Below are 13,627 nucleotides of genomic sequence, written 5' to 3' on the forward strand. Positions count from 1 at the left end.
AGGTACCGCGCAAGTACTTGGCAAGTACGCTCATCTCCCCGGCCAAGAGTTTGGCAAATGATCCAATCCGATAGCTTGATCAAGGAATATGTTTGACACGTTCCATCTCCATCGATCCAGCTTGCCTCTTACCAACAGCAGCATGGCTACATCCAAGGTACCTTATGGGGAAGGGCAATCTCATTCGCCTCCAATCTACTCCAAATCCCTCGAGCATAAATTAGCAGGCGCGCCTTAGTAGAAGGAAACAAAGACTAGCTGCCCCAAGGCACCTCGCCCCGAACTGCACATCCATCCATCCATCCAACGTCTCCTCCCCCTCCGCGGCAGCGCAAGCCGAGAACTTGGAAACCATCAGCAATCTTTAGTGCGAGGTACCAACGCGCTACAGGGGGCCGTTACCTGGGGCGTGGATACGCATGCGGATTCCTTGCAGCGCCCTGCGGTTAATTTTCCTATTGCGTGGCCGCTCCGTCGGCAACGAAGACGCAGCTGAATGGTGATTGGCTTGTCCGGGGCACCGGGGGCTTGGACGCGGGCAGGGGACATCAAACGGTTCGCGGTGCGGAAAGCGGCGAGTGGAGGTGTTGGAGACATTGGCATGGACTCTGGAGAGTGGAGAGAGCTTCAAGCGGGATACTGCAACGATGTGTGGTAACAAAAGCATCATGCCATGGTACACGAGTCATCCAACGGCATGCGTACAACAGATGCTTCCTGTTGCTGAAAAGGGCAACGTCTCCATGCTCTGAAGATGCAGACATCCAACAACACAACAACGCAATGTCTTGTCCATGCCCGTCCCGCCTCATGACCCGGTAGCCGTCGCCCTTTTCCCACTCAATGTCCGGCAAGACTCGCGCGTTCATCATTCTCATTCCGTCCTAGCACGGATCTCTCCATGTGGTTCTTCCCTATTCGACCTTAGCCACGTTGTTCTCTCACGGCCACTGTTGCTCGCCTTGCCCGTCGCGGTTCATCCAGCGACGCATCAGATCCATATTAGCACCAGAGACCGTCCGGGGGTCTTGCAAGACATGCAAGCCCTGTCTAATGCAACAGTATTGCCTTCTCCCGGCCGAGTTTGCCGTCTACACCGCATCAGCTGAAGGCACCACTTACAACTAACAGCTCGTGTGTCGTTCAGCAAGCTGCTCTTCGACGTCTTCTAGCGCCTTGGCGGCCATCGAGTGACCTTCCTCCATGCTCTTGTACGCCATGCTATCGAGCAGATACAGAGATGATGGGGGCTCTATTGAGGTTCCCAGGGCGCCGGACCAGTCAATCTTCCTCCTGAGCTTCGATTTGCGGTCCTGAAAGGGGAATCATGCTCGTACATACCACAAACACCCACTGTTGGCCGACGTACATACTGGATGGGGCCTGATGACGATGAGATGAAAAGAGCAGACTATCACGTCTAGCTCCTCGTTCAGCGTCCTCCCGACCAGCCATCAATGCAGACCGCGGAACATGACCTGAATTCGTGGTGAGGAAAGCGAGAGGGAGAAGTTAGGGAAGAGATGCTCCTGAGCTGACGAGTGGAAGGAAAACCGGCATGTTGACTCCTCCTCGTCGATCAACCCTGATGTTTAGTTTCATCTTCACCCTGCATCCCATGGCAGCTGTCAAGCTCTTCGAACGGCAGCATGACATGCATCGTACTCTACACACGGAGCCTCTCCCGTCTGCAACTTCACATTGTTCCTTTCACCTCATGTCCCGCCCGCTTCATGTTTTCTGTGCCCGTTCATGCGTTTCCTCTCAGCTGCCGCGGTTAGCAGGCTTTTGCAAGGAAAAGGCGATTTGCCTTATGCGACGGCGGTGGAGAGGGCCTGGGTAAGCGACGACCCAAACCGCTACAAGCTCATTACCATGCGCAGGTTCCGAACCCCGCGGCAGAACCGGCAACTCGCCCGGACGAGCATGGCAGAATCAGGCCTCGGGCGGTATTTGCGGCACAACAAGGCGCTGCACGACGGACGCTGTGCCCGGCGGGCAAATTGGATGGACCCGAGGCCTTCATAAGCGCGTGGCTTCACTGACTCTACTTCGTTTCCAGCGTCAAGTAATAGCCGATGTCCGGAGTTGGTCAAGACGCGGATGCCGACAACACGGAAGTTCGCCGCTGTGTTGGAGAGACATATAGAGGCATCGATGAAGCCCGAGCCATAGTTGTCGCAGAGGCCGGCGGATGGTTGAAGCGGTAACTGTCGGAGGCGCAGTCAAGGGCGTCTGAACGGGTTCGAGGTAATCGCGCAGACTTGTATAGTCCTTGTTCTGTCTCCCGCCCAGTCAACACCCGCGACGCTGGTCAGCCATCTGCTGTTCTGCGCGGTTCCCCAGAGAGATCAGCGCTGGGTCTGGGCATGACACGCATCGCCAGATGCTGCACCTTGGACCATCTGCACTTTTTTCGAGCCAGAATACGGAATGAGGAGTAATAATACTTCTTTCTTCTCCCTCGGCCATCTGCCGGGCCGCCGTCAAGCCCTTTGAGCCGCACCACAACAGCCAGAGGAGCCAGACCAGACGAAAAATAGGCGTCCTCTTCCTCGCCCGGTGCTTTTGCTTCCTCGTCCTCGTAGCGCCTGTACTTGTGCGGCCTGCTTGCCCAATCCAGACACCGGGTCAAAGCTGAGCGGAGGCACTAGACATGAATGGCGAGGTTTGAAGCAGGGTCTTTGATTGATGACATGCCGTTTGCTTCGCCAGGCGAGACGAACCGGGATATCCTGCACGACTGAGGGTTAGTAATGCACTGGTCCGAAAGAGGCAGTATCGTATTGCAGAAGTGCTCCATAAAAGCGCCCGGCGGCTCCCCGCGGTACCTCGGAGTACCAGGTCGCTGTAACTGCTTGGACCGCGGTAACCTTCAATCGTCGGGCTGTTGGAATTGCCCGCAGGTCGTGTTGAGCAATCCGCAATCGCCTCAACTGCTGCAGATGTTCAATTATGATCTTCCTTCCATGGAGGCAGGTCAATTCCTTTATTGTTTCGATACCTTTTCTGATGGCTGAGGGTCTCCCCAAGTTGAAGTTGAATGACTCGAGGCGTTGCGATCCGACGATCTGCGGGAGATCTGGTTCCCGCACAGCCAGCTTTTGACGTGGACTAGAGGGGCGATGGCTTGAGGCCGCACCTGTCAAAGACTCGATAATTCGCAGCCACCTTTTGCCGGCCAGAGGCTAAAAAAAAAGCTCGACCTTTTCTCCATCTACCCTACAATTTGCCTGCACCATGATCCCTTTTTGTCAGCTTGTCTTCATGTTGGTTCGTTGTCATCTGCAAGTCGATACTAGGAACTTTGTACGTACCAATCGCGAACTCTCGTGTCTTTGCAGATCTTGGCCGATTTCATTTGGTTGATCGGCACGAGCCAGGTATCGATCAGATAGCCAAGATGGAGATGCAGGACAGATGGAAATGGCGACCGGAGCAGGAACGAAAGCGACCGAGTATCTCCTTGTAGATGTTGGCTCAACTTACTGTACTGGGTAGTAGGCGGTTGATTCCTTTATGTACCTAAATATGCAATGTATCGCGTGTCGTTGAGATAAAGTAAAGCAGACGGCCGTGCTCCCAACCAAGAGGCACGTTCTCACAGACACCACCAGCGGCAATAGCAATGACAACGACGCCGATATTTCCGCTGGGGACTTGCTCGCACGACGCATACAGGGTATATTTATATGTCCACCTCAACAGATGCCAGTAGCGTATGCTCACTGCATCGGTAGGCTTATTCTCAGGAGAAGCATCACCAGCAGCTGCTTATTCGCACCGCTCGTCGACGTAGCATTCAAAATCGCAAAAGGATCGAAGCGACGGCCCGCAGGTGCATCTCCTTTCGTTGACAGCTGCCGTAAGCGTGGCACATGGTGACGATCGCAGAGACTTAACTTGCGTTGGTCCTCACAGTCTCCCAGTCTCGCCGAGATGGGCCCTGTTTGTTGTGTCTCCGGATAAATCACCCATGCGGCCAGCCCTCTCTGTCCCCATGTCTGTCTCCGCGATCCCTCCTTCTTTCGGAGCTCCTTTCTTGCCGCTCAGTCGTACAAGGAAATCACTAAACCAGCGGCGTCGTTGATCTCCTTTCCATCTCAACCATGCGTTTGTCGTCCGAAGACCCTCTTCACAACCATCATGCCTTGCTTGCTCGACACTGGTGTGAAGCAGGTGGCTTCATCCTAGCGGGGTACCTGCATATACAACCTGCAGTGCCACTTTGCACCAGCCAACGATACGCCCCTAGAATGAGACTCCTTCCTGTCTCCCCGTACGAGGTGGATGCGAGTTGATGCTAGTGCGAGCAGACACTTCCATCCTGCAGACTGGACAAGCTGAAAGCTGAAGAGAAACCCCACCGGCGAATCCTTCCGGCGGCTGTCGCGTAACAAGCTGTGTCATGGACTTGTCACGCAATGCGATGCGATGCGATGCAGGTTCGGATTTACTATCGAGGGATGAAACCTTGGGAAACTTCAACAATATCTGGTACAGGGAGTAAAACTGCAGGCTCCAAGTCGAAGTCCGAAGGACGAAGAGGTACATCCTCGTACCTGTAAAAAGACTCAGCAGGAACCTTTTTGCGGCTCCACTACCCGGGCTCCACATCCATGGGAAGCGCTTTCCCGATTGTCCATCGAGGTCCGCTGGCGGCGTCGCGCTAGTCCGGTCCGGGTCTGGCGCTTTTCATGGCCATCTCGGTCGTCTCGGGCCAGCCCTTCTGCCCTCCCATGACAGCTTGAGGAGTAATACTGTATGACTCCCATGGTCCAACGTTACGAGGCCATGCCCCAACAGACAATGAGCGAATCCACCACCAGACAGCGTTGAAAGAGCAGATGTGCGGCAAGAGGTGCCTGGCACGAGCCCGAAGAGCGAGAGGAGCGAGAGGAGAGGCCCCTCAGCCTGGGCTCCTCGTATCTTCTTTTCGGGTTGAAGAGGGGATCGTCAAGGCAGAGGAGCATGGCTGGTAGGTCATTCACTCTAACGTGCGGGTAAGAGACACATCAACCCTCGCCTCAGTTGGACTTCCAGGCCCTTCTCATCTTTGTGGTTGCAGCTGCTGACAAGTGTCAGGGTTCCCAACTTGCAGAGCGCCGAGAAGAGAGATTTTGTTGTGCATGCAGAAAGACCGCATGTCAAGCACGGCAGTAGCCCAAGACCACTAACAGCAACAAACCCGGCAAAAGGTCTCCAAGAGACTTGAAATCTAAAGGCCCTTTGGCGCTTAGCAAGACATACAAGCATGTGCTTGAGCCACCTGCAACATCCACGCCGGCTCGATAAATTGCGAGTACATGTACCTGCTGCGGGCATATGTCTGCCTCTCCAGGCCTCGTACTTCTACCGGAAATGGTTGCCAAATCCCAGCATGGCGTGTGCGGAACCCCCGCCGTGTCCCGGCGAACGCATCAGCGTCTCGCCTCTCGCTCGTCCCAGTCCACTTTTGCCTGGACCAGACCATGAAACCATGCGAGCCATCTCCCAGCATGGAAAATGTTTGCCCTTGATGGCGTGGCATGTTCCCTCTCGCTCTCTTCGCCGTGGGCTATCGTGGCTTGACAGGGTCCGTCGCTTTGGTGGTATCGAGTTTCTCGGGAACCACTCTTTTCCCTCGGCGTCGCTGATGAAACCGTCTAGCTTCTAGCACCCAAGGGCCAGCTTTCATTCCGGTGCAATCTCCTTCTCGGACATGCAGTACCTTAGACGCAGGAAGTCAAATTCTGTTAGCGGTAGCTTCTTTATAAGGCTAAACAGGCCTGCCGTCGCGGGTGGTGGGTGAATCTCCGTTGAATCCCTCGCCCTAGGCAAATCAGCGGAGGAGGATATAGGGACGCTTGCTCCCCTCCGGACCCCCCTTCGATATCTGCTTCTTGATATCTCGTCGGTTCTTGTGCCGTTGCGGTCGGTGAACTGCCGGGGCCTTCCGTGTACGTCTATCTGACGACCGTAAGCAATGGCTGGCTTCCTCTCCCCAGACGAGGCGGCCCAGAGCCACGCAGACCTGGTTCGGATCCCGAGCATTGTCTTCTTCGCCGTCACGCCCATCTTCATCTTCATCAGATTCTGGAATCGAATTTCGAGGAGAACAGGGCTTGGCTGGGACGATGGCACCATTGCCGTTTCTTTTGTACGTTCTTCATGTTCCTCCTGGCGGAGGGTTATGAATACGGGGACTAACGCACAGTTCTCTTTCTTAGGTCTGTACCCTGTTGGTTCAGATTTTCATGATGATTTCTTGCAACTATGGATTTGGTAAACACATTGCGTCGTTGTCAGTCAGTGACAAACTCGCAGCCCTCAAGGTACGATTTCATGGCGACTCTGTTCATGATTTGCTGAATGGAATGTACTTACACATGCGTTGGACAGTGGTTCTACGTTGCACAGATCTTCTACAAGCTGACCATCAACCTGACCAAAATGTCGATCGTTCTCTTGTATCTGCGAATCTTTGTCCAGAGGTGGTTCCGCATTGCCTGCTACATCCTGCTTGGCATCGTCACAGCGTATGCCATTGCCAGCACGGCAACTTCCATTTGGCAGTGTAACCCTATCCGAGGAGCCTGGGACAAATCTGTCAAGCCAACGTGTATTAGCCTGACCATGAACTGGTACGCCAATGCCGGCTACTCCATTGCCACGGATGTTTTGATCTTGCTGCTGCCCATGCAGCCCATCTGGACGAGCAAGCTGCCCCTTGCCCAGAAGAGAGCCTTGATGGTTGTCTTTGCTCTTGGTAGTTTGTGAGTCTCCCTGTCCCCTGGAATCAAGGCACAGGCTAACAGTGTCAGCGTCACCGTCACATCCATCATGCGAGCAACTACACTTAACTTTTCGACAACCAGTCCTGATACGACCTGTGAGCCCTCCCTCTTTTCTCGCTTCCAGCAACCCAATTGACCAACCATGTTCATCTAGTCGACATCACCTCCACTCTGTGGACTATCATCGAAGAGAACGTCGCCATCATCTGCGCCTGCCTGCCCATGTGTCGCATGGTCCTAGCCTTCCTCTTCCCCAAGATTTTCGGCGGCAACACCTCCAAGGGATCGACTGGCGCCTCGGGCGGTCTGGGTTCCGAGGGCCGCAACAAGTACGGATACGCTCGATCACATTCGCCTACACGCCATCAAAGCTGGAAGCCTTATTCCGGACCGGGCGGTGACGGCGGCAGCCGCAGCGCGGCTGCCCACCAGAACGACGACGCGAGCGAAGAGTTCATTCTCACGACAGTACAACGACACGGCTCAACGGATGACCCTGACGGCGCCATCCGAAAAACGACAAAGTACGAAGTTTCATACGAAACCGGATCATATAAGAATTAGAAGTCGATTTTGATGTCCTGGCGACTACGGAGTTACTTGCTCGAGATGAAAAGAATCTGGGGTGATCTGGACGGCGGGCTTGAGGACGCTTTCCACATTGCGACTCTAGGGGTTGGCCTTTGCCCCCTTCCTTTGTTCATCTTCAATATCCTCATGCTGATGGCTTCCTCGCTTTTGACTCTTATAAATTCTCCTATTCTTTCTTGCCCCGTCTCCAAGAGCCATTTACGATGGCACGAATATGGGAACATGGTTTTCTAACCTGCACGTGGTATATTTCTTCTCCGTGTTCTATGTATATCTGAGCAACAGGAGATACCAGCTACATGATTGGGCCTTTTCACCATCAACCCTCATCCAGTGATGCCTTACACACCTGCATCCCCGTTCGCCACAACCTCACCTCAACAGCCCCCCACGTAGAGATTTTCCGAGCCAGCCTCACGCATGCCAAGGTATTAAGCAATACCCGAGCCTCTCTGCCAAGGGTATCCGCGGTCCCCTGTTACTCGTATGTTTGGGGAACCCTTTCGCATCTGGGCCTGCTAATAAACTGCAGGCATATGCCCTGTTCTGAACGTGAGAAAATACCCCTGTTCTTGAGTCCAATTTAGCCACATGTTGCATTTTTTCCCTCACACGGTGTCTTTCGTCCTCCGGGAGTTGGGAACGAAGAAGAATAGGGACTAGACTGGATTCCTACTTGCTTTATCTTGATTATGATTAGTTATAAAGCGACTAAGGCCGGATTTGATGAAAGACTCGGAATGTATCCGTCAAGGAAAACGAGAGGCCAGTAATAACCTGCTTCTCTTCGACTAGGCCGCATTTCCTTGGCCTATTTGCAAAATAAATAGCGAAATATTGCGTCAGTGAAAGAGACAGGAGAGGAGAGAAGAAACAAAGAAGAGGAAGAAAAAGCGCTGATCCGGCCTGCGCCGACCCATGTCCGTCCACGTTGTGCGCCTTTGTACCCTGTCGTGCCACGCTGACTCCTTGTGACATGCTTGTCCTTTTTTATTTGCTCTGCCCCTTTCATCGTCTTTCTGCATGTAGCTACTGCATGGAAGTTTTAGTCTTGCCTGGGGTTGATTGGTATTCTTTCTTCGCGATTTGGGTTTTCTACGCTCCTTTGTTTGGGAGGGGGGAACGGGGTCAGGGGACGGGATTCTCCGTGGAATCAAGGGTAGGTAAGGCACCTATATCGGTGGGTTGGGTTGGGAGTTTCCTGACAGGGATGGATGGATGGATGGATGGATGGACTGAATGGTGTGCAGCTGAGGATCGGCGAGGAGGGAGGCGAGGAGAAGGCAGGGGGTGATGTTGTGTAGGGGAGTGGAACTCGTGGACTGTTTTTTGGGGGTAGTCTGGACTGTTTTCTCTGGTTGGTCTTTGCTTGCTGAAGTTATTTCTGGTCATATTATTGTACAGGTGAGTGACATGCTGATTGATATTGGTCAGAGGTTAACGAGTTGAAGAGGATGAGGCTGCGGATGCGATATCCTTAACACGATCCTTTGCGATGATGGTCCATGTGTCCAATGAAGCACCCGTCATCAACTTGAGGCGCAGGTGAGAGAAGACGGGATAAACGATGACTAGGGGTGCAAAATGATTGAAGGACCAACTGTCGCTTCAATGTATGTAAAAAGCCACAATATAAGTACAAGCCAACAGCTATTCTATTTTTCCTCTACTCTTCTCTCCTCTCTCTCTTCCTCTTCTACTCCCCCTGGTTGCCTATCTTTATTTGCTTACCTCACTACCCATCACTTGCGTGCCTTGCTTACGAAGTACAGGAAAAAGAAAGAACATAAAGTGGGAGTGACAGATCACCTGTCCATGCCACCTCGCAAAAGCCAACCCTGATAACCGAGGAGAACTCCAATTTACCTTGGCTACCTAGAAAAACGTGACCTGTACCTACACTTACCGTAAGCTTGCTCGCATTTCCGGCCGTATAAAGCGCCAATACGAAGGAAATCTCCCAAGACAGATCGAACGTAGTATTTGTCTTTTATCCTTGCCTCTTTTCTTGTTCTGCGTGCGTTTCATGACTCAAACCCGAAAATCTGCATCGCGAAAGGAAGGGGAAAGGCGAGTGAGCGGCCCAGGACACGGAGAAACAGAGGAGAGGCAGGACGAACAGCAGGAGAAACAGACGAGGATCCTCGTGCGGACTACCATCTGTCATCCTTTGGCTTTGTTCCTTTCGCCTTCTTCATGCACACAGCTATTTCTCTCTAAGCTATAGGAGCGAAGAGAGAGTGGCCTGATGATCGCCAGACGGCAAAACGGCCCAAGGACCTGGGCCATGATCATGAGGCTACAAAATGCTAGCGCGTGGCATGTAGACGTACATATCTGTACATGTTCGTATGGGCCGCAGGGGAGGAGGGGGGAGGAGGGTGGTTCTACGTNGGGGGGAGAGCATGGGGTGCTCCTCGATGATCTTCAACTTGGCCTCGTCCATCGCGAACGTTTGCTCTTATTGACTGAGAGACGAGGACGCGTTGGAAAATGGATCACGTCACTTTGGGCGACCCTAGTAAGTGAAGGGCGCTTACATGATATATCGGGTGCGAATAGTTTGCCATTGGCGGGCTGCGTGTTTGGTGTAGAGAATACCTACTTAGTCTTCACAAAGTTGCCGCAGTGAAGGGCTGCCATCATTGTGACTGTTCTCTTACAATACGGAGGTACATCCCGTGTGAGACGAGTACGCCAAAGATGAAGCCAAGGCCGCAAGTTCACCTTGGTTCAAATTCCGGTCTTAGCTCATGCCCTCCATAAACTCGACTCGGTCAAGCAGCATCTGCCTATATCCCATATACTCCTTCAGCCCTTCCCACTCCGGACCCATCTCCTCGCCGTGCCTCCAAGGCTCCTTGAAACCCCAAGCACACGCTACCTTGTCCAGAGCCGCTCGTTCTTCCTCCCGCAACCACCTGTACCTTAGCGGCGTTCCGGGCGTCCAGGTCACTCGCTTCATCTGATCCTTGTTGCTCAGCTTGGCAATCATGCCGAGAGATCCAACGACAAGAAAGTAGCCCGAGATGCCAGCCACGCCGATTCCCGTAGCAGTGCTAATGTCCATGGTGTTTTGCCAGTACGCAGCATAGCCTGTCGATAAGCCAAAGATGCCGAATGGGAGCGTTGCGAGACCGATGGCCGGGGCGGTGCCATGCTTGATGAGCTTCTGCCGCTTAAAGGCAGGGCGGCAGTATGAGGCCTCAATGATGCCCAGCGCGGAATCGAGGTTCTTGGCATCAATCGCAGTCTGCAAAGCCATATCCGCAACGGCGGGCTCAATGGCGCGAGCAGCCGCATTGGGGTTCTGCTTCACATACGCAATCTGGCCGTCCTTGACGACGGGCTTTGGCTTGTTCGCGTAGAGCTCAAAGACGGCGGGGAGAGACTCTGGCCGGCCGAGCTGTGCCTGGATGGCAACGTAGAGCTCGAGGAACTCGGGCGTCATCTCGACATTCGGATGCTCGATGATGGCATATGCCGCGTGGGAGATGCGACTGGTTGCGTCCTCCAGCTTGGCATCTATGGGGATTCTCGCCCCCGTCCGCTCGGCTCCCAGGGACACGAGCTTCGATGCCGAGGCCTTGAACTGCGCCTCTGCCCGCTTCAGCTGGGGGTGGAGGGCTGCCGCGGCCCGCAAACACGACTGCAGGGCGGCGGCAGTCAGCTGCTTCGTCGGGATGCCGTCGACCGAGAGGAACTTGTTGCAGCTGTCCTCTGCCATGCTTGCCAATTGCGATGCATCCGTCGGCGGCCGTGGCGTCGGTGTCGATATAGGCTTACCATTGGCCTCCGCATCTGCTCCCGCTTGCGCATCCGCCCTCGAGGCTGCGACAGATGTGCTCCATCTCGCAGGTGTTGATCTCCAGACCGAGGTTTGAGCGACCTGTCGCGGGGCTGAAGAGAGAACGCGACCGGTGATGGGCTGCCTTGAGGCTCGCACCGGCAGTGAAGCGCAGGAATGGCATATGAAGCCAATCTGTCGGGGATTTGCTCCTCGCATGGTGAGGCGAAGAATGGGATATGTCAGAGGAAGACTGCGGTGTAAAGCCAATGGTCAACTCCAGAGCTCGCCAATGGTTGACGCTTCGTTTCGTATCGGGCTGCAACCTCGGTCTTAAACGCTCGGCCCCGTCCCAAGTCGTGATCGAGAAGGCGAGAAGGTGCAAGTTTTGGAGTTTGGAGGTTCAGGCTGGCAGAAAATCATCGCATGCAAGGCTGTGATTGGCTCCACAAGCCCGGCGAGGGAAAAGTGACATGGACAAAGTACATCCAAGTACAGGCAGCAATAAGTGAAGGATGAGGTGCCGCGAGGTCGCACAGCTGCAATTACATGAATCAAAGTATAGACAAAGAAACAAGGGGGATTCTACAATCAGAAGAAGACAGTTATTTTTGCCCAGCCACACACCACACAAAAGCACACAATAAACTCGTCTTGCAGATGTTGTCCGCATCAACCTGAAGGAGCTGGTGAGGCTTTGCTAAAAGCGGGGCCTGATTGGTTCTCCTCGATTCCGTCTGCTGCACCCTGGCGGGCTGGCTCGTAAGCCTGATGACGAAACGGCCAACAGACGGCCAGAGACAGCTTTTGCCTCTTGTCAACCCACGGCCATCGTCGCCATCGCCAGCACCTCTGCACCTCTCCCGCACCGCCTCGCCTCTTGGATACTCGCACCTCTCCGCTTCGACACAGCTGCAGCCCGTCGACCAGCCGCGGCTTACGCCCTGCACGAGACCCTGACCCGCCTCTCCCCAGCCGCCCAGCGCAACGACACCCCGGGACTGAGGCCAACGACGGGCGACATCACGATATCGCGAATCCTGCTCGCGAACCGACGCTGTCATGCCTCCTCCTCCACCACCGCCACCGCCGTTGCCCGGGGCCGGAGGAATCCCCCCTCCGCCCCCCCCTCCTCCGGGAGGACCCCCAGGCGGACTTTCTAGTCGTCCACCGCCAAGTTCAGGAGGCCGGGTTCGTATCCCCATGTTAGAGGTTTAGACGCAACTGTGTAGCTGACTCTCTGTCTAGAACGCTCTGCTTGCCGACATCAACAAGGGCAAAGCCCTTAGAAAGGCCGTCACCAACGATCGTTCGGCCCCGGCCATCAGCAAGGCGTCGTCCTCGTCGGGCCCAGCCATCGGCGGAGCTCCTCCCGTTCCTGCCCTTGCCCTGGCACCGCCCGTCCCGGGGAACCGGGCGCGAAGCAACAGTGATCAGAAGTCCGCGTCGCAAGATGTACGCCCGGTCGACTCGGCGCCACAGCTAGGCGGCCTCTTCGCCGGCGGCATACCGAAGCTGAAGAAGCGGGGAGGAATCGATACGGGAGCCAGCGCAGAAGCCTCGTTTCACTCCGACTCAGAGAAGGCCCCGTCGCATTCGGCGCCCCATGTGCCGTCCTTTGCCGCGCCGAAACCGCCAGCCGACGCTGCGCCAGCTATTCCGGGGCGAGGGCCTCCCATTCCTCCCCCGGGCGCAGCAGCGGGTTTGAAGAAGACCAAGGGACCACCGCCGCCGATTGGGAAGAAGCCGCCGCCGCTGCCGACGTCTCGCAAGCCCTCGGCCAGGGCCACGCCGCCTCCTCCGGCTCCTCCTCCGCCGGCCCCATCTTCAGCTGCCCCCATGCTTCCCACAGCTCCCGCTCCTCCACCCCCACCGCCAGCGTCCTCGGCACCGGCTCCAGTATCATTACCCCCTCCTCCGCCGCCTCCTCCTGCATCTGCGGCTCCTGTACTGCCCGGAGCGCCACCGCCTCCTCCGCCGTCTGTCGCGCCGCCATTACCTTCACCTTCATCAGCTCCTCGAGCCCAGCCGCCGCCGCCGCCACCAGCACCTCCTGGGGCGGCCCATTCACCTCCCCCTCCCCCGGCGCCGCCAGTTTCAGCACCATCACCTCCCAGCGCTCCCCCCGCGCCTCGATCCAGAGGGTCATCTCTTCGCCATACCATGCTCGATCCCAGCACATTCACCTTGACCTCGAATGGCGGCGGCTCCTCGGTGAGCCTGCCAGCCAAAGCATCTAACCACTCACCCTCACCAAGCCATGGCGGCGGACGGATCATTATCAACGATACGAGATGGCACTTCAAGGATGAAAGTATGTTCCCAAAACCCCGGGATTTTGTTGGAGGTCCGAGGAGATATAGAGCAGGCAGAGGGAGCAGTGTTCCTCTTGATTTGAGCGCGTTGCATTAGGCCAATAGATGACGATATCAGTTTGATTTCTTGAGGATATGTATACCTTTCTGTCGGTGAG

At 55.2% G+C, this 13,627-nt stretch overlaps 4 protein-coding genes across 4 annotated transcripts; 2 read left to right on the top strand and 2 right to left on the bottom strand.

Moving 5' to 3' along the window:
• Positions 1 to 1,124: 1,124 nt before the first annotated feature.
• CCMA1212_009680 (uncharacterized protein) lies at positions 1,125 to 1,560 on the bottom strand (the record flags this gene model as incomplete). The annotated part of the gene is made up of 2 exons (XM_073706753.1): positions 1,125 to 1,313; positions 1,555 to 1,560. The coding sequence occupies 2 exons, from the start codon at positions 1,558 to 1,560 to the stop codon at positions 1,125 to 1,127; spliced, it is 195 nt and encodes a 64-aa protein (XP_073554678.1).
• A 4,405-nt stretch (positions 1,561 to 5,965) lies between these two features.
• CCMA1212_009681 (uncharacterized protein) lies at positions 5,966 to 7,340 on the top strand (the record flags this gene model as incomplete). Its single annotated transcript, XM_073706754.1, has 5 exons — positions 5,966 to 6,139; positions 6,210 to 6,314; positions 6,382 to 6,755; positions 6,804 to 6,871; positions 6,931 to 7,340. 5 exons carry the CDS (start codon positions 5,966 to 5,968, stop codon positions 7,338 to 7,340), a joined length of 1,131 nt encoding a protein of 376 aa, XP_073554677.1.
• A 2,773-nt stretch (positions 7,341 to 10,113) lies between these two features.
• CCMA1212_009682 (uncharacterized protein) lies at positions 10,114 to 11,373 on the bottom strand (the record flags this gene model as incomplete). Its single annotated transcript, XM_073706755.1, has 1 exon — positions 10,114 to 11,373. The coding sequence occupies one exon, from the start codon at positions 11,371 to 11,373 to the stop codon at positions 10,114 to 10,116; it is 1,260 nt and encodes a 419-aa protein (XP_073554680.1).
• Positions 11,374 to 11,816: 443 nt separating this feature from the next.
• On the top strand, positions 11,817 to 13,566 carry CCMA1212_009683 (uncharacterized protein; the record flags this gene model as incomplete). Its single annotated transcript, XM_073706756.1, has 3 exons — positions 11,817 to 11,843; positions 11,945 to 12,349; positions 12,403 to 13,566. Coding segments are annotated over 3 exons (1,596 nt in total), but the record flags the coding sequence as incomplete, so codon positions are not given.
• Between the last annotated feature and the right edge of the window lie 61 nt (positions 13,567 to 13,627).

This window comes from Trichoderma ghanense, assembly GCF_004382785.1.
Source record: "Trichoderma ghanense strain CCMA-1212 chromosome Unknown scaffold_18, whole genome shotgun sequence".
Taxonomy (NCBI): Eukaryota; Fungi; Ascomycota; class Sordariomycetes; order Hypocreales; family Hypocreaceae; genus Trichoderma; species Trichoderma ghanense.